This window comes from Balaenoptera ricei, chromosome 13 (genome assembly GCF_028023285.1).
Source record: "Balaenoptera ricei isolate mBalRic1 chromosome 13, mBalRic1.hap2, whole genome shotgun sequence".
NCBI lineage: Eukaryota > Metazoa > Chordata > Mammalia > Artiodactyla > Balaenopteridae > Balaenoptera > Balaenoptera ricei.
In genome coordinates, this window is record NC_082651.1 from 66890758 (window position 1) to 66914515 (window position 23758).

At 36.3% G+C, this 23758-nt stretch overlaps 1 protein-coding gene across 5 annotated transcripts in view; it reads right to left on the reverse strand.

Moving 5' to 3' along the window:
* PLEKHH2 (pleckstrin homology, MyTH4 and FERM domain containing H2) overlaps positions 1 to 23758 on the reverse strand; it is a 121696-nt gene that overhangs the window by 17648 nt on the left and 80290 nt on the right. For all 5 annotated transcript variants that reach the window (XR_009506593.1, XR_009506594.1, XM_059943463.1 and 2 more), the window contains 8 exons: positions 20342 to 20521; positions 16125 to 16233; positions 15064 to 15176; positions 8425 to 8604; positions 6431 to 6528; positions 4860 to 5037; positions 3792 to 3947; positions 1841 to 1938 (listed from right to left, as the gene is read on the reverse strand). Coding sequence is in view for 3 of the 5 variants with exons in the window: in XM_059943463.1 (XP_059799446.1) it covers positions 1841 to 1938; positions 3792 to 3947; positions 4860 to 5037; positions 6431 to 6528; positions 8425 to 8604; positions 15064 to 15176; positions 16125 to 16233; positions 20342 to 20521 (1112 nt within the window). In the remaining 2 variants the exon portion in view is untranslated. The remainder of the gene's footprint in view (positions 1 to 1840; positions 1939 to 3791; positions 3948 to 4859; positions 5038 to 6430; positions 6529 to 8424; positions 8605 to 15063; positions 15177 to 16124; positions 16234 to 20341; positions 20522 to 23758) is intronic.

The window sequence follows — 23758 nt, forward strand, 5'->3', positions numbered from 1 at the left end:
AACCACCATTTATTCGGATCAAAGGAGTCTGTTCAAACAGTGGTGACCCTTTAGTGTCTGAGTATGTAAAAGGAATCCACAATATGAATGCACAACATTTATTTAACTGTTCCCCTATTGATAAACTTAAGTCCCCCCTGCAACACTTATTTTTCACTGTTATAAAGAATACTGGAATACTCTTGCCCACTTATGTGGGTATTTCTGTGGGATAAAGTATCAGAAAAAGAAACCCTGAACTGGATCAAAGGCTGTTACATTTTTTATGTTATATAGTACCCTTACTTCTCATATCCCAATTTCAGGTCTATGAACATATTCCAAAAGTAGGCTTCTGAAAGAAGTCAAAACTTCACCAATAATTCTACCAGGATCTTGGTCTGATATTTTAGATTCCTTATTTTATGGGATATAAGAGTCAAATAAAACAAGAAAATACTTTTTTTAGTTTTTTTGCTGTTGTTGTACAGTTAATATAACCTGGTCAGTGAACACTCTTTATTAAATACCACCTTCTACTAATACATGGAAGAAAAGAAGATATTAAAAAAAAAAAAAAGAAAGAAAAAAGAAAAAGAGGGGGCTTCCCTGGTGGCGCAGCGGTTGAGAATCTGCCTGCCAATGCAGGGGATACAGGTTCGAGCCCTGGTCTGGGAAGATCCCACATGCCGCGGGGCAACTGGGCCAGTGAGCCACAGCTACTGAGCCTGCGCGTCTGGAGCCTGTGCTCCGCAACAAGAGAGGCCGCAACAGTGAGAGGCCCGCGCACCGCGATGAAGAGTGGCCCCCGCTCGCCACAACTAGAGAAAGCCCTCGCACAGAAACGAAGACCCAACACAGCCAAAAATAAAAATAAATAAATACATTAATTAATTAATTAAAAAAAAAGGCAGATGCTTGCTAAAAAAAAAAAACCTTTCTGAGCATCTTTAAAAAAAAAAAAAAAAAGAAAGAAAAGCTGGTTTCTGACCATTTGCCAAAGTCTTTTAAAATTGTATCAGTTGAGAAAGAGTGCTCCAGCCCCACCAGCTTTTTCCCAGTTCCTGAAACACTGCGCAGCCTCCTTCTACAGGCTTTGAACATCCTTTTCTATCCATTTCCACTCTCAGCGCCCTTCTCACGTGGGCATAAGCATCATTTCCTTAAAGAAGACTCCCGAAGTCTCCAGGCTAGGTCAGGATTCTTGTCATGTGCTCTCATAGAACCATGCTCTTTTCTTTCAGAGTTATATACTCATTAGAGTCATTGTAAAATTAGCAACCGTCTTCCTCACTAGCCTGTAAATTCCAAAAGATCGGGATTGTGTCTGTTTTTATTATCATTTTATCCAGAGCACCTAGCTAAGAGCTGGGCTTATAGTTGAAGCTCAATAAATACAGAGGAAGAGAGAATATGAAAGAATAAGAATGAATGGATATGAATATATCACTTCTAAAAGACTTGGGTAAACAAATATTTCTTACTACCAATCTGTAGTAGGGTATTTGAGTATTCAGTCTTATGAAAAAATGTAATAATTGTGTTAAAGGAAATTTTGAAAGTGAAAAATTATATCAACTACCCTAAGAGAGCAGCTCTATTTTCCTATAGTTTTCTTCTAATCTTTGTCCAAGTGCATATTTTTATAAAATATAATTATTCATGACATTAACAAACTAGAATTAGAGAAAAAAATTTATGTGAGTTTCTTCCTCTTCCTACAGAAACAGTTACCATTTATAAGAAAACATATAAATAAATATAACTTTTAAGGCTATTCAATAGGAAACTAAATTATAGGTGCATGATTTGAACATAGATGTATACTCCCACTTTGGCACTTGGCGATGGCATTACACACCTGTTTTTATAAGTGAGACGAACAGTTCTCGTACCTTCCCATTTCCCGGGCTGCTGTTCTTTGGAAGCCTGTTCCCATTTAGAGATAATGTCACAAATCTAGAAGGGAAGTGGAAAATGGAGATTCATAATATTTTTCACATTGGGTATTTTTTGAAGACAAGCATGTCTATAGACTGAAATTTTTCAATTAATGTGATCAAACCAAATGGACTGATGCTTTCTGTTTTAAGCTCCTGCAGCTCTGAGTTTAGAATTTAATTATAAATCACTCTTTGGTCCTGTTATCCTTTTGGACACACATTAACTTTGGACTATGGCCATGAATTTTTTACTCAAAAAGGAATCTTAATGAAGGACTGCATGAGACTGGAAACAAGAAGATTCCAGGAATTTTTCGTGATTTAGTCACTGAAGAAGCAACTTTCCACCTTCTGAGTTTATAAAGATTGGAATAACTGAAGTTATACCAAAGAAATCTGAAATATAATGTTAAGATTTTTGATAAAGAACAAAAATTCTTCAGGAACCAAATAAATGTTGTTGTTGTTTTTTTTTAAACTGGTCATTTGAGAATTATAAATAACAGTTTTCAGAATTACGGGGTAAGCAGTTATTCACCAAAGCCCCTAATATTTACTCAGCTCAAGTCAACCAAAAATACCAGCTTATCTTCTTGACTAATTATTAACAGTGCTCAAGGAATGTCTGTCTCAAAAATTTACATTCGGAATTGCTGATCTAAACAGGATATACTTGGAGCTGAGAAGAAAAAGACATTCATTTATCTAGATGTCTCAAAATGCAGCTGAAGAAATAAGGCAGGGGTTGGGTGGAGTGAGGTGGAAATCCTATCTTCTGACCAGTACTCCTAAGGAACTAAGTATGAGCTTTAACATAGTCTGTGGAACCCCATGGAGACCCAACAGATCGTTTTGCAAGTGGAGCTAGGCTTTTGGGAGTTAGATGAAAGTACTGATATTTCGTATGTTCTAAACTCATGGGTGTGTCCCTTGCTTTGCCCCAATTCTTTAATCTCCAAATCATAGAAATACCTTTACTCCATAACAAGGTACTTATTCCCAAGAGCAATGAAGGACCACATCAAGTAAGAGGGTCCAGACCTGGCTCTAGCTGTTTGATTTGCCATAAATCATTTTTCACTCTGGGCTTCAGTTTCCTCATTTGCAAAATAAGTGGGTTATTTCTCTAAGGTTCCTTATGGTTCTATATTCTATATTTTTAATTGTTGCCATCGCTAGATGGAAACTTTATTACAGTTATTTTACTATGACCTAGAAAACATTTTTAAAGAATCTTCCAATTCTCTGTCTTTGCTCATGATTTTCCTTATGTCTGGAATCTCTTCTTTATTTCCACAGGTCCGTATTCTACCAATCCCTCAAAGACCAGTTGAGCTCTTCCCTAATTTCCAATCTGAACTTAATCTCTCCCTTTGCAGAATGCTCACCTCACTCTTAATATATTTATCACTTTCAGATTTAAGGTTATCAGTGTATAAGGCTACTCTTTCCTAAGCAAATTAGAAGTTCACTGTGTGCAGGGACAATTTCTCGACCTTCTTTATATTACCCACAGGGTCTGGACCAGCTCCTGGAACACAATAAATAGTTCCATGAATACTGCTGAGTGAATGAATAAAATGGAAAGCCATTTTATTAGACCTTCCACACCTCCACTCTTTTTACCCTAATATTTAGGGTATTATTACTATTATTAATCCTCTTCCTCTCTTTAACATGGAGTTATGTGTGTGTGCAGATTGTATTAAGAATTCTACGGCTTCAACAAAGTCCTGCAATATTTTTTTTTATTATGAAAATTAGATTGCTTAAATTTTTGGAAAATTCTTGAGCTAAACTTTTTGCAAATAGCAGAGTAGCTTCTTTGCTGTTTTCTGGGTCTGCCTCCTTAAAAGGAGTTGGTTTTACCTTGATGTTTCCTTGAAGACAATACTCTAAATCCCTGCCAGAAGGATCATCTGTGAACAATGCAAATCCAGACTGTGCTGGCCTCCTCATCCCTGTATCCTGGTTCAGAGTATTCAAAAATTCTTCCACTGTGGTGGATGCATCAAATCCAACTACCTAAACAGAAATAACAAAGTCGTTCTCTTAATAAAAAGGTACACACATTTCAAACTTAGATTTCAGTGGGGAAACAGGGCAATCTTGATTCATGATTAATGATAACATATATTTATCTAGGTGTTTTCACTTTTTTTTCAAAGCTCTGCTGGAGAAATTTAATGTCATCTTAGTCATTAGCTCGATGTAAGAATTCAGAAATCTTGGCTCCGGCCAACAGACATGAATTCAAAATAGAAAGATCATTTGACAGCTGCAAACATCTTGCAGAGATATTATGCCTGCCCATTAGAAGCAAACCAAGAACTACAGTACAATATGTAATCTTTAAGCAAAGGGAAAAAAATAAACAAGGAATACACAAACAAATGAACATTTTTAAGCATTTAATTTTTGTTTCTTTAATATGCAGTTAAGTATCTGAATTCCGTGATAAAAGGCTTAGAGCTACAAAGACTAATTGCTAGCTTTGGAACATGTTTGCTTGAGTTAATAAGCAAGCATTTAGATCTGAGTTGGGAGGGCTTGGACAGTTTTCCCAGATAATTCCTGAGATCTGGAGACTTTAAAGAGACTAAACCTGTACATGTCCCACATGTTAGTAATTATTTCCTCACCTAGCCAGTACCCAGGTGGGGAAAGGCCTCAACCTTTTTGTTTTTCTCCATCGGAATTATAATGGTAGTGAAACTCCTCCCTTATTTGGTTCAATTATGGATATTTTAGTGTGAATCCTTTTTAGCAAAACTGTTTCACAACTCAGCTGTCCTGACAGAAGGTCTAATACATTTGCATATTTATCACTGCCAGGAGCTGACAGAAATAGGGAGACAGTCTCACTTCCCAATTCCACAGAGTGCACTTAGAATTCTAGACTAAGCATGTTTTCATTGGGTAGAAAGTCTAATCTACCTGATATATCCCGTTCATGAAGTGTACGGGGATACTGAAGGGCAAAGAATGATGATACGGGTTTCGAAGAAGGGTGGAAAGAATTTCCATTCTTGAGGGTCTTGCTTCTCGATCTCCATTCTGTTGCGTTCTTTCTACACATCGCTGGCAATAAATGGCATATTTTCCAAATTCTGTCCTATAATACAAAACTTAAGATAAAGCCTAAGAACAAATTTAATTAAGACAACCTTTTATATATATGAAACCACTAAGAAAGCTTTCCTTGGTGTACAATATTATAATGTATTATGCTAATGTTGACAGTAATTTTTCTTTTTGAGTGATATTAACTGCTGTCACTTTTCTCAAATTCTAGTGTCTTTACTTTTGCCACTGACTAAACCAGACTTCCCCACAAAACAATCTTCATTGTTATTGTATTATTATAGTCACAAAATAAATTTAAAATTACCAGACGTTTTATGGTCAATATACAGTGATTATATTAACAAATATAAAGAAAATAACTGTATGAAGACTAGTGCAGGATAACTTAAGAAGTGCATGATGAGGGGAGTTCTCTTTTGAAGAACATAGAGGTTAATGCCATTCCTGCTAAGCAAGGTAAGAAAATATCTTTAAACAAAAATAAAAATATATTTTCCTTTTTTACAAAACATGCACTTCTTTAAAAATGTTAAACATTAAACAAAACTGCTGGAGTAAATAAATCCAGTAAAAGCTGGATAGAGATCTTATTTGCCCTCATTTGTTATATATAATTTTTATTCTGTTTATAAAATCAGGTTGATAACATCTCTAAATAAATTTTTATTCCAGTGCCTTCTAGGTAGACTTTAAAATGTCACCTTTGTCTGGCAGGGGTAGGGGGTCCTCAGTGACTGCAATTGAAATCACATGACCTTGAGGACAGAGTCTCCAAAACATATTATGAGCTGGAGTATATTTTCCTACTGCTTCCAAGTTGTTTTTTGATTCATCATTTGTTTGTTTGTTTGAATCCCAGAGTCTATTTAAACAACCTAATATGAACCTCTTGGACAAAATGATCCTGATAACCCTTGGCTGGGTGCCCTGGGTCCCACTGTAAGAAAGCCACTCTGACAGCTGAATTTTACGAGCCCTTTTCAAAGGAGTAAAAATTCTGAAGTAATTCAAATACATACAATTATAAAAGGTGGGAAGACCATCAGAGAAGTCTTCTACATAAAAGAATTCAATGTGAAGAAAATAGTAATAGGAAAAATAAGGAAACAAAATAGTTGCTTTTATTGAATGAACACCCACTAATGATAAGACATTCATACTTGAAATGTACATAGACTTTTCACTTAAAATATTCTTTGTCAGTTTTTCAAGCTTTTGCTGTAATCTTCCATAAGAGATTTAACATAACAAAGGAAGTATTTTCCCAGCTCCACATAAATGATAACCAAAGGCTTCCTGTACCAACATTTGTTTCACACATTCTTCCACAAATGTACCTGGCAGGTTACTAAATAACTTTGATTTATTGTAGACCACTCAGAGGCCACATAAATGGTTTAGCTGGCTAGAATTCTGCATACCTGGAATCTGCATTCCTCTTTAGGTGGAGCCTGAGGAGCCACAGGAAAGGGTGATGGGGAAGGAAGAGCCCAACACAGAGCGCTAAGAGCTGCCAGCCCTGGGCAAAGAGAAGCATCACAGGTCAGACACCATGTGGTCGTCAGAGATCCAAGTCAGGGCGAGTGTGACTGACAGAGGCTGTGAGAGCAAAGGGATGATGACAGTCTTACTTGACCCCACAGTGTTTTTGCTTTTTCCATATATACATTATCTGCTTAGAGCGTTTATAATACATAAAAACATAAAAGCTTCATATTGGGTCAGAACCATAATCCATCTAGTTGTATATATTGTTGTCTACAACCGAGGTACCAGAAGACATGATATGGTAGTCCTTTTTGATATCACACCCAAAGATTAGGGAAACTGTTGCTTTTTGTTCATTTATGTATTAACTCATTCATTGAAATATAAGTAATGGCACTGAAAAAGGGCAGATTGAAAAATAGTAAAAAAAAATTATTTATACAAAAAGCAAAACCAATCTACCCATACATACATACATACCTAAATAAGGGGCAAGTACAAAAATATTAACAGAGGTATGTCTAGGTAATAGAATTGTATGTGATTTTTATTCTTCTCTTGCTCTGGACTATATTCTATTTTCTCTCTTAATTTTTTTAATTAAGCAAGTATAACTTCAATAATTTTTTAAATGTCATATAAAAAAGGAGAAGGGGCAAAGGCCCTGCCCTTGAAGAACCTACAGTCCAGGAGAAGACATTATATACTGAAACAGTAATTTATAATATAACATCGCTAATACATTGTAATATTTTTTAAGTATAACCAATGGAGGGAATGACTTACTGTTGCGGAAGTCAGGAAGGAATATATGGGAGAGATGTTGCTTGGGATGGATGGTGAAGTCACAGGTAGGAAGAAAGCAGAGGGATCCAGGTAACAGGAATAATGCCAGGTGCAAGGTGAAGGATAATGCAAAGGCAGGGTGTGTTTGAAGAATGGGGAGAGTTTATTCATTCACTGTACACTGGAGGCAGGAAGTACAAAATGAAGTGGAGAAAGAGGAGGCCACTGGAGCCAGACTATGAAGGGCCCTTGATTCACATAAAGCTTAAGCTTCAGAACCCCTCTCATGCACAGATCCCCTCCAAGTCCCTGGGACAGGCCCGATGAGCTGTCATAGTCATATGAAATGGTCATACGTTCCTTTAAAATGTGTAAAAGTAATGTATTTTGTACTCTTTTTTCTTGGAGAGTATTCACTGCATAAGCTTCAAGTCCCACAAAACCTGGATCCACCCCTGAGAGTCTTACAGGCTAGGGTAAGAAATTTCTATTTTATCCTGTAGTTGACAGGGAGTCAGTAAGCAAAGATTAAAAGAGGCATTCATTGAAGAGTAAACACAAGTGACCAAAAACCCCCTGAAAATAAATTCAACTGCACTAATAATTAAGGAAATTGCATCCAAAGTCAATAGTGAAATACTATTTTTTAACCTGGAAAGAAATTAAAAGAATTACACTGAACATTGTTGAAGATATAGGAAAATTCTAGAAGTGACTCAATGAAATTCACTGGACTTGCACACAAAATTTAGGTTCCAAGATGTCTACTGTAGTGGTACTTATTATAGGAAAAATAATTGGAAAAACCTAAATGTATAGTAATTGCTATTAATGCAACTAGTATTAATGTTTTGTAGACTGTTGAAGGCTACAGGGGAAATGATTATGTTCTATACTTTTTAAAAAGTAGTATGCATACTGTAACTCTAGTAATGTGAAAAACTGTGAGTGCATAAAGATATACACATACACATTTACATATAAATATAGAAACTGAAAGGATATACATAAAAATATTAATAGCTGTTTTTCCATTTCATACTTTTTGTAATTTTCCAAATGTCTGTATTGAATATGTATTATTCTTACTATCAGGAAAACAACATCATTGAAAATTGCATGTGTATATATCAACAGATACCTGCAGTGGTCCTGGTTGATTCTGTGGCTGTCTCCGTCTTGTCTGTTTAATGAGCTGACAGCAAATTTCATTCTGTAGCTCAGGATGTGTCAGACAGATTTGCAAAGCACTCTGGGCTAGAGATATGTGATAATCAATTGCAGGAGAGTCAACTGCTGCATTTATAAAAAGTTGGCAGGTCTGAATTAAACAAAAAAAATAGATATACTCAGGGTGAGAAATGATTAGATTTATTCTGCATGAAATATTGATTCTCTTCTTAGCAATAGCTTTTGTTTAAAAGGATGGAAAAAGATATATTGTGATAACACTAATCAAAAGAAATCCGGAGTGGCTACATTAATATCAGACAGAGTAGATTTCAGGGCAAGGAATTCTGCCAGAGATAAAGAGGGTCATTTTATAATGATAAAGGGTTCAGTTCATCTAGAGGACATAACAATCCTAAATGTTTTAATAACATAGCTTCAAAATACATGGTACAACAACCTATAGGACTATAAGGAGAAACAGACAGAGTTCACAATTAAAGTTACAGATTTCAATATCCCCTGTCAATATTTGAGAGGACAAGTAGGCAGAAAAATCAGTATGGATATAGAAAACCTGAACAACACTATCAACCAGCTTGAACTCATTTGTAGAATGCTCCACCTCAGAGCAGAATATGCATTCATTTTAAGGGCATATGGAACAGTAATAGCCTCTGGTCTACCAGACTATAAACTTCATAAAGACAAGGACTCTTTCTTATTTATCTTTGTATTCTCTACACAGCACAGAATTTCTAAATTTATTTGACTACAATCCCTTCCCATCTTTATTTTCTTCTAGTAATACCAATTGGCATCTTTAAAAACTAGTTTACTGAGGAAAATATTTTGGGAAATAGTAGACTAAACAACTTAAAATGAATGCAAATAAACACTTTTTTCCCCCAAAGAGATTAAATTTTGGAGTAGGTTACCAGGAAAAGGTTATAGCATAATCTTTCCTAGACATTTTCCAAAGTAGGATATTAATACTTATCATTCTTCATTTTAACAGTTCATTGTAATAAAACTGTGAAAATTTGTTTTGTTCCTGACTAGAGGAGTAGGTACTCCTGCCTGAGAAAGTTTAGGATGGATTGCCTAAAGGCAGGGGAAGCAACTTCAATACTCATAAAGTGTTCTATCTATGAATTCTTAAAAATATTTGCATGCTAATTGAACCCCAAATTATTGTAATAATGTATTAAATAAATTTGTAGTTATAGTGTAATATATATATATATATGTATATATATATATTTGTTTCAATGAATTAAATATATTGGGCTTATTAAATGACATTGATATTTGGGAGTAAAATGAAGTTCTGAGAGTGAAATCAGTTTCTTTTGAGCAGGCTATTTTAAAATGTCAGTCTTTTTTTTCCTTACAACAAATGTCAGAAAACAAAAGAAGTACTGCTTGTGACAGCATATAGTTGGATCTTGCTTTTTTATACAATCTGACAATCTCAACCTTGTAATTGGAGTCTTTAGACCATTTAAATTTAATGTAATTATTAGTATGATCAGGAATAAATCTTCTATCTTGTTATTTGTTTTATATTTGTCTCATATGTTCTTTTTGTGTTTCTTCTTTTTCGGCCTTTTAAAAAATTACTAGAGTATATTTTATGATTCTGTTTTATGTCCTTTATTGGCTTATCAGCTAAACCTCTTTGACATTTTTTTATTAAGTGGTTGCTTTAGGGTTTTAGCATATATTTTAATCTTATCACAGTCTACCTTTAAGGAATATTATACCACTTCTTGTAGTATAAGAACCTTATAACAGGCTTCCCTGGTGGCACAGTGGTTGAGAATCTGCCTGCTAATGCAGGGGACACGGGCTCGAGCCCTGGTCTGGGAAGATCCCACATGCCGCGGAGCAACTAGGCCCGTGAGCCACAACTACTGAGCCTGCGCGTCTGGAGCCTGTGCTCCGCAACAAGAGAGGCCACGATAGTGAGAGGCCTGCACACCACGATGAAGAGTGGCCCCCGCTTGCCGCAGCTAGAGGAAGCCCTCGCACAGAAATGAAGACCCAACACAGCCAAAAAATAAATAAATAAATAAATAGTAATTTAAAAAGTGTTAATAATTAAAAAAAAAAAGAACCTTATAACAGTATACTTACATTTCCCCTCTCTCAGTCTTTGCGCTATTATTGTCATATATTTTATTTCTATGTATAATTTTTAAACCCCACAATACAATGTTATTATCTTTCCTTTAAACAGTCAATTAACTTTTAGAGAGATTGAAGTAAGAAGGAAAAATTCTTATATATTTACCCACATATTTGCCATTTCTAGTGCTCTTCATTCCTCTGCATAAATCCAGATTTCCATCTGGCATCATTTTCTGACTGCCTAAAGGACATCACTAAACATTTCTTGTAGTATTGGTCTTCTGGGGATTAATTCTTTCAGGTTTTATATAACTGAAAAAGCCTTTATGTCACCTTTGTTTTTGAAAAATATTTTCACTGGATATAGAATTCTAGGTTGATAGATTTTTTTTCCTTGCAGTACTTTAAAGATGTTACTCCACTATCTTATAACTTGTATAGTTTTCAATGAGAAGTCTGCTGTCATTCTTATCTATGTTCTCTATGTGTTAGGTTATTCCTCCCCAAACCACCACCCTCTTTATAATTTGTCTAAAGCAATTGATTATGATGTGTATTAGAGTAGTTTTTGTCACATTTCTTCTGTTTGAGATTCACTGAGCTTCTTAAATTTGAGAGTTTTATAGTTTTCATTAAATTTGGGAAAAGAAAATTTAAGCCATTATTTCCTTGAATATTTTTCTGTTGCCCTCCTTCCTTTTGTGGAACTCCAATTCCATATATGTTAGGCTGCTTGAAAATACACCATTGCTCACTGTACTCTATTCAATTTTCTTCAGTTTTTTTTAAACTCTGTGTTTCATTTTGGATAATTTTTCTTGCTATGTCTTTAAGTTCACTAGTCTTGCCTACTGCATTATCTTACCTGTTGTTAATCTCATCCAGTGTATTTTTTTCATTTTAGCCACTACATTTTTCATCTCTAAAAGTTCAATTTGGATCTTTTAAATATCTTCCATTACTCTTCTTAAAATGCTTATGCTTTCCTCTACCTTCTTGAATATATGAAGTATGGCTGCTAGTCTCCAAGACGGCCCCCAATGATCTCCATCTCTTGATATTCAGACAATATCTGTGGCAATCCCTTCCATATTGTACTAGAGTTAGTCTGTGTGACCAGTAGAATATGGCAGAAATGATGGTATGCCATTTCTGAGGTTAGGTTATTAAAAATCAATGTGACTTCTATCTTGCCTAGTGCATTAGGAAGTCTTTCCATTCTGGATGATAGGAATACAAACTATTTTCAGCTATGTGTAAGCTCCAGGAATTTTTTTTTTTTGCCTATTCTTTTCTGGTAGTTCTTTCCCTAGCCTCAGGTAGTTTCCTCACACACATATGATTATCAGTCTCAGCTAAAAACTCAAAAGGAACCCTCTATGAATCTGTGGAGCACTTTCCCACTCTCTTCTGCTCACTCCTCTCAGTTTTGTGAATTCTAACCATCTTGGCCTCCTCAAATTCTGAACTCTGTCTTGGTAACTCAGGAAGACTGCCAAGCACTATTTGGGTGTCCCTCCATGCACTGTGGTCATGAAACTCTCTCCAAGATATTAAGCTGCAATGATTGTAAAGCTTACTTCATTTGTTTTCCTGAGGATCACTGTCCTGCACACCCTGTTATTCAACAGTCTGAAAACCATTGGTAGGGTAAATCCAGTTCCTGTTGCTCCATCACAGCCAAAAAGCAGAAGTTCTTCCGTTTATCTTCTAACTGGTTGTTGTTTGTACGTGTAAAAAGTTTTGATTTCTGCTTATTAATTTTGTACCTCACTATCTGATTGAATTATCTTTTCTGTTTGTAGTAGTTTTTTAAGTTTTTTTCCCCAGGTATACAATTATATAATCTGTAAATATTTGCATTTCCAATTTGTTCCCTTCTAATTTGTTTTCATTGCCTAATTGCAATTGGTTAGTACCACTAATAGAATGCTAAATAATAATAATATTAATAATAATGGGGATACACTCTATACAGATTATGCTTTAATAAGAAGTTTTTAAAATATTAATGGGAGTATCATTGTCTTGTTCTTCACTTTAATGAAAATGCTTAAAGCATTTCCCCATAAAGCATGACATTTGTTTTTACTAAGCAGAAATATTTTATTATGTTAAGGAAATATCAGTATTTTATGAATGCCTTTTCACCATCTATAGAGATGACTGTCGACTTAATAATAAATAATATTAATAGACATCTTAATATTTAGCCATCCTTGATTTCCTGGAACAAATCCCTCTTAGTCATGATTAGTATTCTTTTAGTATGATGTTGGATTCTCTTTACTAATATTTTATTAGTTTTTGTATGAAATGCTCTGTTTTCTACAATATTTTCTGGGGTTTGGTATCAAAGTAATACTCACTTCACAAAAAGAATCTGGTGACATGATGACTGAGAATTGCTTCAAAATAATCCAATCTTGGAGAGCAATGGGGTTGGGGAGAATAAAACAAAATTGGTCATATGTTGACAACTGTGGAGCTGGATGATGAGTATCTTATACTTCATAATATTCTCTCTACTCTTACATATGTTTGAGATTTACCCCCAAAAAAGTAAAAGAAAAAAATTTTGCAAAATTTCCTTCTTTCTTATACTTTGGGACAGTTTAAACAGCATTGAAATTATCCACACTTATAAAGTTTGGTAAATTTCCCTGTTTAAATTTTCATTCACCTGTGTAATTGGTTTTCGCCATTTATATTTTGTTATAAAGTTGATCACTTCAACCAGATTTTCAAATATATTTGTATAAAGTCTTTCTTGCTTTGGGTATTTGTGTATTCTACAGGTGGATTTTTAAAAACGTTCCATTATGGTAATTTTAAAACATGAACAAAAGTAGAGAGAACAGTATAATGTACCCATCACCTGGTATCAGCAATTGTCAACAAGCATTTTGCCACATTTGTTTCGTTCAACCCCTGCATCCACTTTTTTTCCGTAGTATTCTAATGTATATCATGTTATTTTACCAATACTTCAGTAGGGCTCTCCAACTGATAAAGATTTTTTTCCCATAACCATCATGTCATCATTATCCCCTTCCCAAATTAACAACAATTCCTTAGTATTACCTAGTAAATATATAATTTTTTGAGATGGGTGGAATGTAGGCAAGAAAAAGCCAAAAGAGAGACAAAAATTGAGACTTTAGGAGACTATGGGAAAATGAAGTACCAAGGTCCCAGTGCAGAGTCAAGGCATGAATCCATAGAAGGTACATTATATTCTGAGACTGGAGTAATGGAGGAAAAAATAGATGAAAGAATGTCTGTTGAGAAGAGAGATTCAAGGTGATCATTTCTGATGTCCTCTAATTTTCCCAATGAACTAGAAAGTAAGTTTGTTGTGATGAGCATTACTGAGTAGGGAATTTGAGAGGATGTGACCAAAGACAAGCAAAAAGAGAGACAGCTGACCCTAAGGAATGAAGACCACAGATTTACATTGGCTCCAGTCCATACGGCTGTTTGATGCTCTCTAGCAGTATGTATGTGATTAATATGGAAGCAGGCAAGACAGCAGCATTGATCTCGGTTGGGGTTCAGCTGAAGAATGCACGGAACTACAGGTCCCAAGGAACTATGAGTATTAATGAAAGTCATCCAGACTAGATAAAGAAGGAAGAAAAGCCAAGAGGCAGTTATCGTGCTCTCTCTTGATCTCAAAAAAAATAAATGGCTCAAAAAAATGTCTTAATGAGGATGAGAAATGGAAGAAAGAAAATAAGAGAGCTCATGGGCTAAGAGATTATGGTTAATGAAAGACACATTCGAATTTAAGCTTTTAGAAGTGGTGTACTTATGAGGAATGTTGAGGTCAGGGTGTGGACATAGAGAATTGGAAGGTGAAGAAGGGTAGAGAGGAAGCTTACTGACATTGAGAAGGTCAGGAATCTTAAGGCCATGGCATTGGTGAGTGAAGTGATAGTAAAGTAATTCAGGGTAATGGCAAGATTTGAGGCAGAGAGAAAGATGTGAGTTGGGAGCCAAAATCCTTAATGAAATTTGAGGAGTTACCAGAAGGTGACTGATGACAGAGATGATGAGGGTGGAGGATTAAGAGTGATATAGTTGAATGGTAAGCTTCAAGTCACCATGGATTTCTAATACAGGTTGAGTAATAAGAATTTGAGAGTAGCACTGGAGAAGAAGAAGGATATTGATCCCTCTCCCAACACTGAGGTACAAGTGATGTCAGGAATCTCTCCATTTGAGAGGTTGAAGAGGAAATGATTCTTCTGATATTAAGTGTTTCACATGGCCCAAACCATAGATAGTTTACTGCAGTAAATCTCAAATCCTCACTCAGAAAGCATATTAAATTCACCTAATTTTATTTCAGTAGATTTTCTTAATCATCATCGCATTTTGAATTTTCTTGAAAAGAGTGGAACTTTATAATCTGAAGTTTTATTTTTTTCCTATTAAATTTTTTAACAATATATAACTCCATATAAAATCTTACCTTAAATAATTTAATTGCTTCTGTCTGTAGAGCTTCCGAAGGTAGTGTTGTCAAAGGAGAAATGAGTCCTTCTTTGCTGTGACACAAAGTAGGGTGTCTCCATATCTGAGAGGCTAAATACAGAATGAAATATGAACAGGAAACAGAAAGAATCACTTATTTTGCCCTCACATTAAATCAGCCCTTTAGAAATTACCTCATTCTGGCTTGGCTCACAATTTAAGTCATAAAACTCATGAAAAACCTCTGATAACATTATTTTATTTCAGTTTCCAGGCCATTGGGATTCTCCTATTTCTGTTTTGGATAAATTAAAGCTAGAAGAGTTTGGTACAAATATTCTAGGCCAAAACAAGTCTACCAGGACACTGTCATGTTGCTTAAATGTGCTAAAGATTGGTGACCTAGGTGGGGAGATGACTGTACATGAGAGGGAGCTGGGGGAAGATACAGAGAGGAGAAGCCAGAGCAGAAGGAGACAGAAAGATAAAGAGGAACTTGAAGTCATTCCTAAAATCAACATTTATTAAATTCCTATGCTAGACACTGCAAATAAAATGTGATCTCTATTATTAAGTAAAGCAGAGCTTAGAATCTAGGCTGTCAATGGGGAAACCTTAGCCATAAAAAAAGCTTCAGTGCAAAGCAACAAATGCTATAAAAGTTTTAAATGGTAAAGTGCATTGGGATATAATTTTAACATTTATTAGGCACCTTTTATGAGCCAGATGTTGAGTTGGGATGGGTTGGCTGGGGGAGCTCCTAAGGTAGGTAGGATTTCATCAAGTTGGTGGGGAATGTGAAGGAAGAAGGGTGTTCCAGGCAGAGGGAGTAATGTGAGCAAAGGCAGAGAGGTGTGACAGGATATGGACATATCAAGGAATGACGGTGTCCTTGGAGCCGAAGAACCACAGTGAGAATCCTGGCCCGTGACAAGCAAAGCCTATGAGAAGATGGGTACATCTCAGGGAAACAGGAACCCGCAAAGTGAAAATTCTATTAGGCTAAGGGAGTTAGGGCCCATTTCATAAACCATAAAGCGTTGTACGTTATAAACTTACAAGGTTCCCCTTCTATATTTAGCAATTTGCAAACGAGTTGTTCAAATTCAGATCCAACATTTACATTGTTACTTCCAGCTGCAACAGTCAGGTGATAAAGCCAAGTGTCCTTAAAAATCAAAACATATTAATAGAGATGTTAACCAAGACTGTTTTTGATGACTTAAGGAAAAAAACAACTTGCATAAACAGTAGAAAACTTTGACAATGGAAAAAAAAAACACTCTTAATTTTTAAATAATAACTAAAAGCCACTTAAAGAGTTCTGAAGCCAGCTTATTTGAATTGTGCTCATAGTACCTTTTCCCCATTGTTCACATTTAGAAAAGCATAAGAAAATTAAGAAAGTAATGTGACATTAAGAGACTAGAATAAATACAACCAATTAATATTCTTTTAAGAAATACAACAAATTCTATCAAATTTAAAATCTGACTCCTAGTACATACAAATAGAACATATAAAATACCTAGGAAATCCAGAAAATTTAAAGAAGGAAATAATACCCAGAAGGAACATACCTCAACACAATAAAGGCCTTATAAGAAAAGCCCACAGCTAATATCATACTCAATGGTGAAAAACTGAAAGCTTGTCCTGTAAGATCTGGAACAAGGCAAGGATGCCCACTCTTGCCACTTCTATTCACCATACCACTGGAAGTCCTAGCCAGAGCAACAGAGCAAGAAAAAGAAATAAAAGGCATCCAAATCGGAAAGGTAGAAGTAAAATTATCTCTGTTTGCAGATGACATTATCTTATTTGTTGAAAACCCTAAAGATTCCATAAAAACACTGTTAGAACTAATATATTTAATAAAGTTGCAGGATACAAAATCAACATACAAAAATCAGTTGTGGGGACTTCCCTGGTGGTGCAGTGGTTAAGAATCTGCCTGCCAATGCAGGGGACATGGGTTCGAGCCCTGGTCTGGGAAGATCCCATATGCCACGGAGCAACTAAGCCTGTGCGCCACAACTACTGATCCTGTGCTCGAGAGTCTGTGAGCCACAACTACTGAGCCCACATGCCACAACTACTAAAGCCCGTGAACCTAGAGCCCGTGCTCTGCAACAAGAGAAGCCACCGCAAGGAGAAGCCCGTGTACTGCAAGGAAGAGTAGCCACCACTCGCCACAACTGGAGGAAGCCCGCGCACAGCAATGAAGACCCAACACAGCCAAAAAATAAGTAAAATAAATAAACTAATTAATTTAAGAAAATCGGTTGTGTGTGTATACACTAACAATGAATTATCCAAAAAGGAAATTAAGAAAACAATCCCAAAACAATAGCGAAAAAAAAAAAGAATAAAGTACTTAAGAATAAACTTAACCAAGGAGGTGAAAGATTTGTACACCAAAAACAATAAAGCACTAATGAAAGACACTAAAGCAGACACAAATAAATGGAAAGACATCCAGTCATAGATTGGAAGAATTAATATTATTAAAATGTCCATACTACCCAAAGCAACCCATAGAGATTCAAAGTAATCCCTATCAAAATCCCAATTTTTTTTTAACAGGAATAGAAAAAACAATCCTAAAATTCACATGGAACAACAACAGACCCCAAATAACCAAAGCAATTTTGAACAAGAAGAACAAAGCTGGAGGGATCATACTTCCTAATTCAAAATATATTACAAAGCTACAGTAATCAAAATAGTATGGTACTGGCATAAAAACAGACATTAGGTCCATCAATGGGCCTAATGATTGCTTCATTAGGCCAATGGGACAGAATAGAGAGTCCAGAAATAAAACCATGCATATATGGTCACCTGATTTTTCACAAGGTTGCCAAGAATACAGTGGGCAAAGGACTGTCTCTTCAATTAATGGTGTTGGGAAAACTGGATATCCATATGCAAAACAATGAAATTGGAGGGATTCCCTGGTGGTGCAGTGGTTTAGAATCTGCCTGCCAATGCAGGGGACACAGGTTCAAGCCCTGGTCCTGGAAGATCCCACATGCTGCAGAGCAACTAAGCTTGCATGCCACAACTACTAAGTCTGCACTCTAGAGTCTGCGAGCCACAACTACTGAGCCCGTGTGCTGCAACTACTGAAGCTCATGCACCCTAGAGCCCGTGCTCTGCAACAAGAGAAGCTACCGCAACGAGAAGGCCATGCACCGCAACAAAGAGTAGCCCCTGCTTGCCACAACTAGAGAAAGCCCGTGCGCAGCAATGAAGACCCAATACAGCCAAAAATAAGTAAATAAAATAAATAAATTTATTTAAAAAAAATGAAATTGGACCCTGATATCACACAGTACACAAAGTCAATTCAAAATGGAATAAAGACTTAAACATCAGACCTGAAACCATAAAACTCCTACAAGAAAACATTGAGAAAAAGCTTCTGGACACTGGCCTTGGCAATGATTTCTTGGGTATGACACCAAAAGCACAGGCAACAGAAACAAAAATAGACATGTGGAATTATGTCAAACTAAAAAGCTTCTGCACAGCAAAGGAAACCATCAACAAAATGAAAAGATAACCTACTGAGTGGGAGAAAATATTTCAAATCATATTTCTGATAAGGGGTTAATATCTAAAATACATTAAAAACTCATACAACTCAATAGCAAAAAGACAAACAACCCAATTAAAAAATGGGCAGAGGAGCTGAAAAACATTTTTCCCAAGAAGACATACAGATGGCCAACAGGTACACAAAAAGGAGCTCAACATCACTAATCATCAGGGAAATGCAATTGAAAACCACAATGAGTTATCACCTCACACCTTTTAGAATGGCAACTATCAAAAACAAAACAAAACCCAAAAAAGATAAGAAATAACAAGTATTGGTGAGGATGTAGAGAAAAGGGAGCCCTGTACACTGTTGGTGGGAATGTAAATTGGTGCAGCACTGTGGAAAACAGTATGGGGTTTCCTCAAAAAATTAAAAATAGAACTACTATATGATCCAGCAATTCTACTTCTGGGTATTTATCTGAAGGAAGGTTTGTAATATAAATTTATATAAAATAGTAACTCAAAAAGATATATGCACCCCCATGTTCATCACACCACTATTTACAATAGCAAAGACATGGAAGCAACCTAAGTGTCCATCAATGGATGAATGGGTAAAGAAAATATGGTATATACATACAATATTATTCAGCCTTAAAAAGGAGGAAATCCTGCCATTTGTGACAACATAGATGAATCTGGAGGACATTTCTGTGTCTGGTTTGTTAGCAACCAGGTTTGTTGCCTGCTAACAAACCAGACACAGAAAGACAAATACCATATAATACCACTTATATGATGGATCTAAAATAGTCAAACTCATAGAAGCAGAGAGGGAATGGTGGTTGCCAGAGGCTAGGGGGAAGGGGAAACAGGGTGGTATTAGTCAAAAGGTACAAAGTTGTGGTTATATAAGATGAATAAGTCCTGGGAAAAAAAAAGAAAAAAAAAAAAAGATGAATAAGCCCTAGAGATCTATCATACAGCATGGTGCCTATAGTTAACAATATTGTTATACATACTTTAAAATTTACTAAGAGGGAAGATCTTATGTTATGTAGTTCTTATCACACACACACAAAAATAATAATTAAAAAAGAGGTTGAGAGGAAACTTTTGGATGTGATGGATAGGTTTATGCCATAGACTGCAGTGATGGTTTCATGAGCACATAATTATTTCCAAAGCATCAAGTTGTATACATTGATTATGTATAACTTTTTATATGTAAGGAAGAAAGAAAGAAAAGAAAAGAACCCATTTTTCTGCTCCCCAAATATACTGAACTTTTTTCTTTCTATTAAAATATATATGTACATTATATTTTCATATAGTTGAGATTATATTAAGGATGTGCTTATACTATATTAGTAAAATTCAGAAATTATAATTATCTATTTTTAATATAAAAAAGAGATAAGGCTGCAGGATATTTTATCATATGGACATTATTTAATCAATTTCCTACTGTTGAACATTTAGATGGTTACTAATTTCACACTGATAAAAAAATACCATGAAATCTAACATCTGTTAAGTAAAAAAGGGTGTCTGTTATATTTTTTGTGTTTGAAATATATCAGAAATAAAATTATTTAAAAAATACTATGTCCAACAAATCTATACGTAAATCTTTGATTGCACTTAACGGTCATTTGAAAATTATTACCAATACTTAATCATATTAGTCTAAATCATTCTAAATCAACCAATTAGACCTTACATACCTTTTCATGCTTGGATCCAATCAGGAGGTAAGTCGGACCTTGGTCTTTGGGGTGGATCACAATAGTGTAATGTGTGGATAAAAGACTTCGCCCACTAGCTTCATAATCTTCATCTGAATCACAGGATCTGTCAACCTCTTCAACTTTAGCCTCCCAGAGTTTGATCTGACCTAAAGGAAACTAAAGTAAATATAGTAATTGTAAGGAAGGAACTTTCTAAATATTCTCCTGCTAAAATTTTTCATAGTCTTTTTCATTCTTACCTGTATAAAGCATACTTTTTTTTAAATGCATGCTTAAAGCTAATTGGATTATCCACATTGTTACAAAAGTAGTAGCCACAACCAACATGCCAACTGTAATACTGAAGAACAATTTGAATACTAGACATTTAACTTTGTGGAAAAAGCAAGAAGCCACTTCCATACAGTGGTTTGGATTATTCATTTGGACCAAAATGACACATTACCTAGTCAGCAATTCAGTCAAAATATTCATTTGACTTTTTTCCCCACAGAATTAATTTGATTAAGTTATTGGATCAAAAGGACAAGGGTAGACATAGTCTTAATACTATTCATAGAAAAAGTAACAAAGTTAGACAGCTGGTGTGAAGAAGTGTGATTAACTATTACTCTAAACCCCAATAAATGAGGAGTGTTTTGAGGCTATATACACATATATGATATATTACACATGTAATATATCACAAAAAATGCCATGATTTCTTTCATCTTAATTTAAGTGTAAGAAAAACATCCTAAAAATGATTTATATTAAATTTTACCTACTCTTCTACTGATGAAAACAATTATTTGCTGTGTAGAATATTTAGCATATTTGTTTTAAAACTTTTCTTTAATTAAGTCCATTTATTCCAGGAACACACACAGTCTGCTTCAGATGTACAACTTCTAAAATATTCGGTCAGGTTTGGAATTGCAGCCTGAAAAAGTTCATTGTAACTCCAAGGACATTTACCATCTTACATTTCCACGCTCAGGCCCAGGGCTCAGTGCTTGGACTCTTTTCCCATCTACACTCACTCCCCTGGGTGATGTCATCCAAGCTCATGGCTTTTGCATCAGCATGTATTAGCTACTCCCAAATTTATAACTCCTGACTCACACTAGCTCTACTTAGATGTCTAATAGCATTTCAACAGTCACTTGGTAAGTCCTCCCCCACCACCTGCTCTCCTCAGTCTCTCCCATCCCAGTTGTTCGCAACTTGATCTTTCCAGCTGCTCAGGCCAAAAAGCTTGGCATCGTCACTGCCCCTTTTCTTGCTCTCATATTCCATACCCTTTTAGTCAACAAATCCTATCAGCAAATCTTTCAAAATATACCCAGAATCTGGTCTCCTCTCACACCTCCATTGCCACACTAAACCACAATCATCTCTCACCTGAATTACTGTAACAGTCTCCTAACCAGCCTCCTCCTAATTCCCTTCAGACAGTAGCTGGAGTGTTCCTGTTAGACATAGGTCCGATCATGTCACTGCTTGGCTTAAAATCCTCAAATGGCTTCTCATCTTACTTGGAGCAAAAGCCAAAGTCCTTACTATGATAAGGTCCCCTGCGATTTGGTCCCCGTTACTTCCCTGAACTCATCTCCTATTATCCTCTCCCTAACGGAGTCCAGTCCAGTCACACTGACCTTCTCACTATTCCTCAAACACAGCCGGCATGCTCCTGCCAAGGCCTCTGCAATTGCTGTTCCTTTGGCTTGGAGTACTCTTGCCTCTTTTACTTCCTTCAAAACCTAATTAAAATGTCGGCTTCTCAGTGAGGTCTTACCCTAGATATCTTATCTGCCTAATAGCTGATTAATAGTAAAAAATTAATTCATTTGATTAAATGTGTTGTCTTTTATGAGAAACATTGCTTTTTCCCATTAAATTAATTACAGTTATTTTCTGAGTAGTTACTATGTGCAAAGCACTATTCTGGGCACTGAGTGAAGAAAATTTACTTCTGAAGGAAAAATGTGAAATTAACTTATCTATACTTTCAGAAAAAGAAAGGCAGTAAAACAAAAGCAAAATAATAGGGCAGAAAATTCACATTAATAAATAAAAAGCGAGACTGGTGAACACTTATACCACAGAAGTCCACCCACTGGAGTAAAGGTTCTGAGCCCCACGTCAGGCTTCCCAACCTGGGGGTCCGGCAACGGGAGGAGGAATTCCTAGAGAATCAGACTTTGAAGCCTAGTGGGAATTGATTGCAGGACTTTGACAGGACTGGGGGAAACAGAGACCCCACTCTTGGAGGGCACACACAAAGTAATGTGTGCATCGGGACCCAGGGGAAGGAGCAGTGACCCTGGGGGAGACTGAACCAGACCTACCTGCTGGTGTTGGGGGGTCTCCTGCAGAGGCGAGTGGTGGCTCTGTTTCACCGTGGGGATAAGGACACTGGCAGCAGAGGTTCTGGGAAGTTCTCCTTGGCGTGAGCCCTCCCAGAGTCTGCCATTAACCCCACCAAAGAGCACGGGTAGGCTCCAGTGTTGGGTTGCCTCAGGCAAAACAGCCAACAGGGAGGGAACCCAGCCCCACCCATCAACAGTCAAGTGGGTTAAGGTTTTACTGAGCTCTGACCGCCACAGCAACAGGGAGGGAACCCAGCCCCACCCATCAACAGTCAAGTGGATTAAGGTTTTACTGAGCTCTGACCACCACAGCAACAGTCAGCTCTACCCACCACCAGAGCCTCCCATCAAGCCTCTTAGATAGCCTCAACCACCAGAGGGCAGACAACAGAAGCAAGAAAAACTATAATCCTGCAGCCTGTGGACCAAAAACCACAGTTACAGAAAGATAGAGAAGATGAAAAGGCAGAGGGCTATGTACCAGATGAAGGAACAAGAAAAAACCCCAGAAAAACAACTAAATGAAGTGGAGATAGGCAACCTTCCAGAAAAAGAATTCAGAATAATGATAGTGAAGATGATCCAGGACCTTGGAATAAGAATGGAGGCAAAGATTGAGAAGATGCAAGAAATGATTAACAAAGACCTAGAAGAATTAAAGAACAAACAAACAGAGATGACCAATACAATAACTGAAATGAAAACTACACTAGAAGGAATCAATAGCAGAATAACTGAGGCAGAAGAATGGATAAGTGACCTGGAAGACAGAATGGTGGAATTCACTGCTGCGGAACAGACTAAAGAAAAAAGAATGAAAAGAAATGAAGACAGCCTAAGAGACCTCTGGGACAACATTAAATGCAACAACATTCGCATTATAGGGGTCCCAGAAGGAGAAGAGAGAGAGAAAGGACCCAAGAAAATATTTGAAGAGATTATAGTCGAAAACTTCCCTAACATGGGAAAGGAAATAGCCACCCAAGTCCAGGAAGCGCAGAGAGTCCCATACAGAATAAACCCAAGGAGAAACACGCCGAGA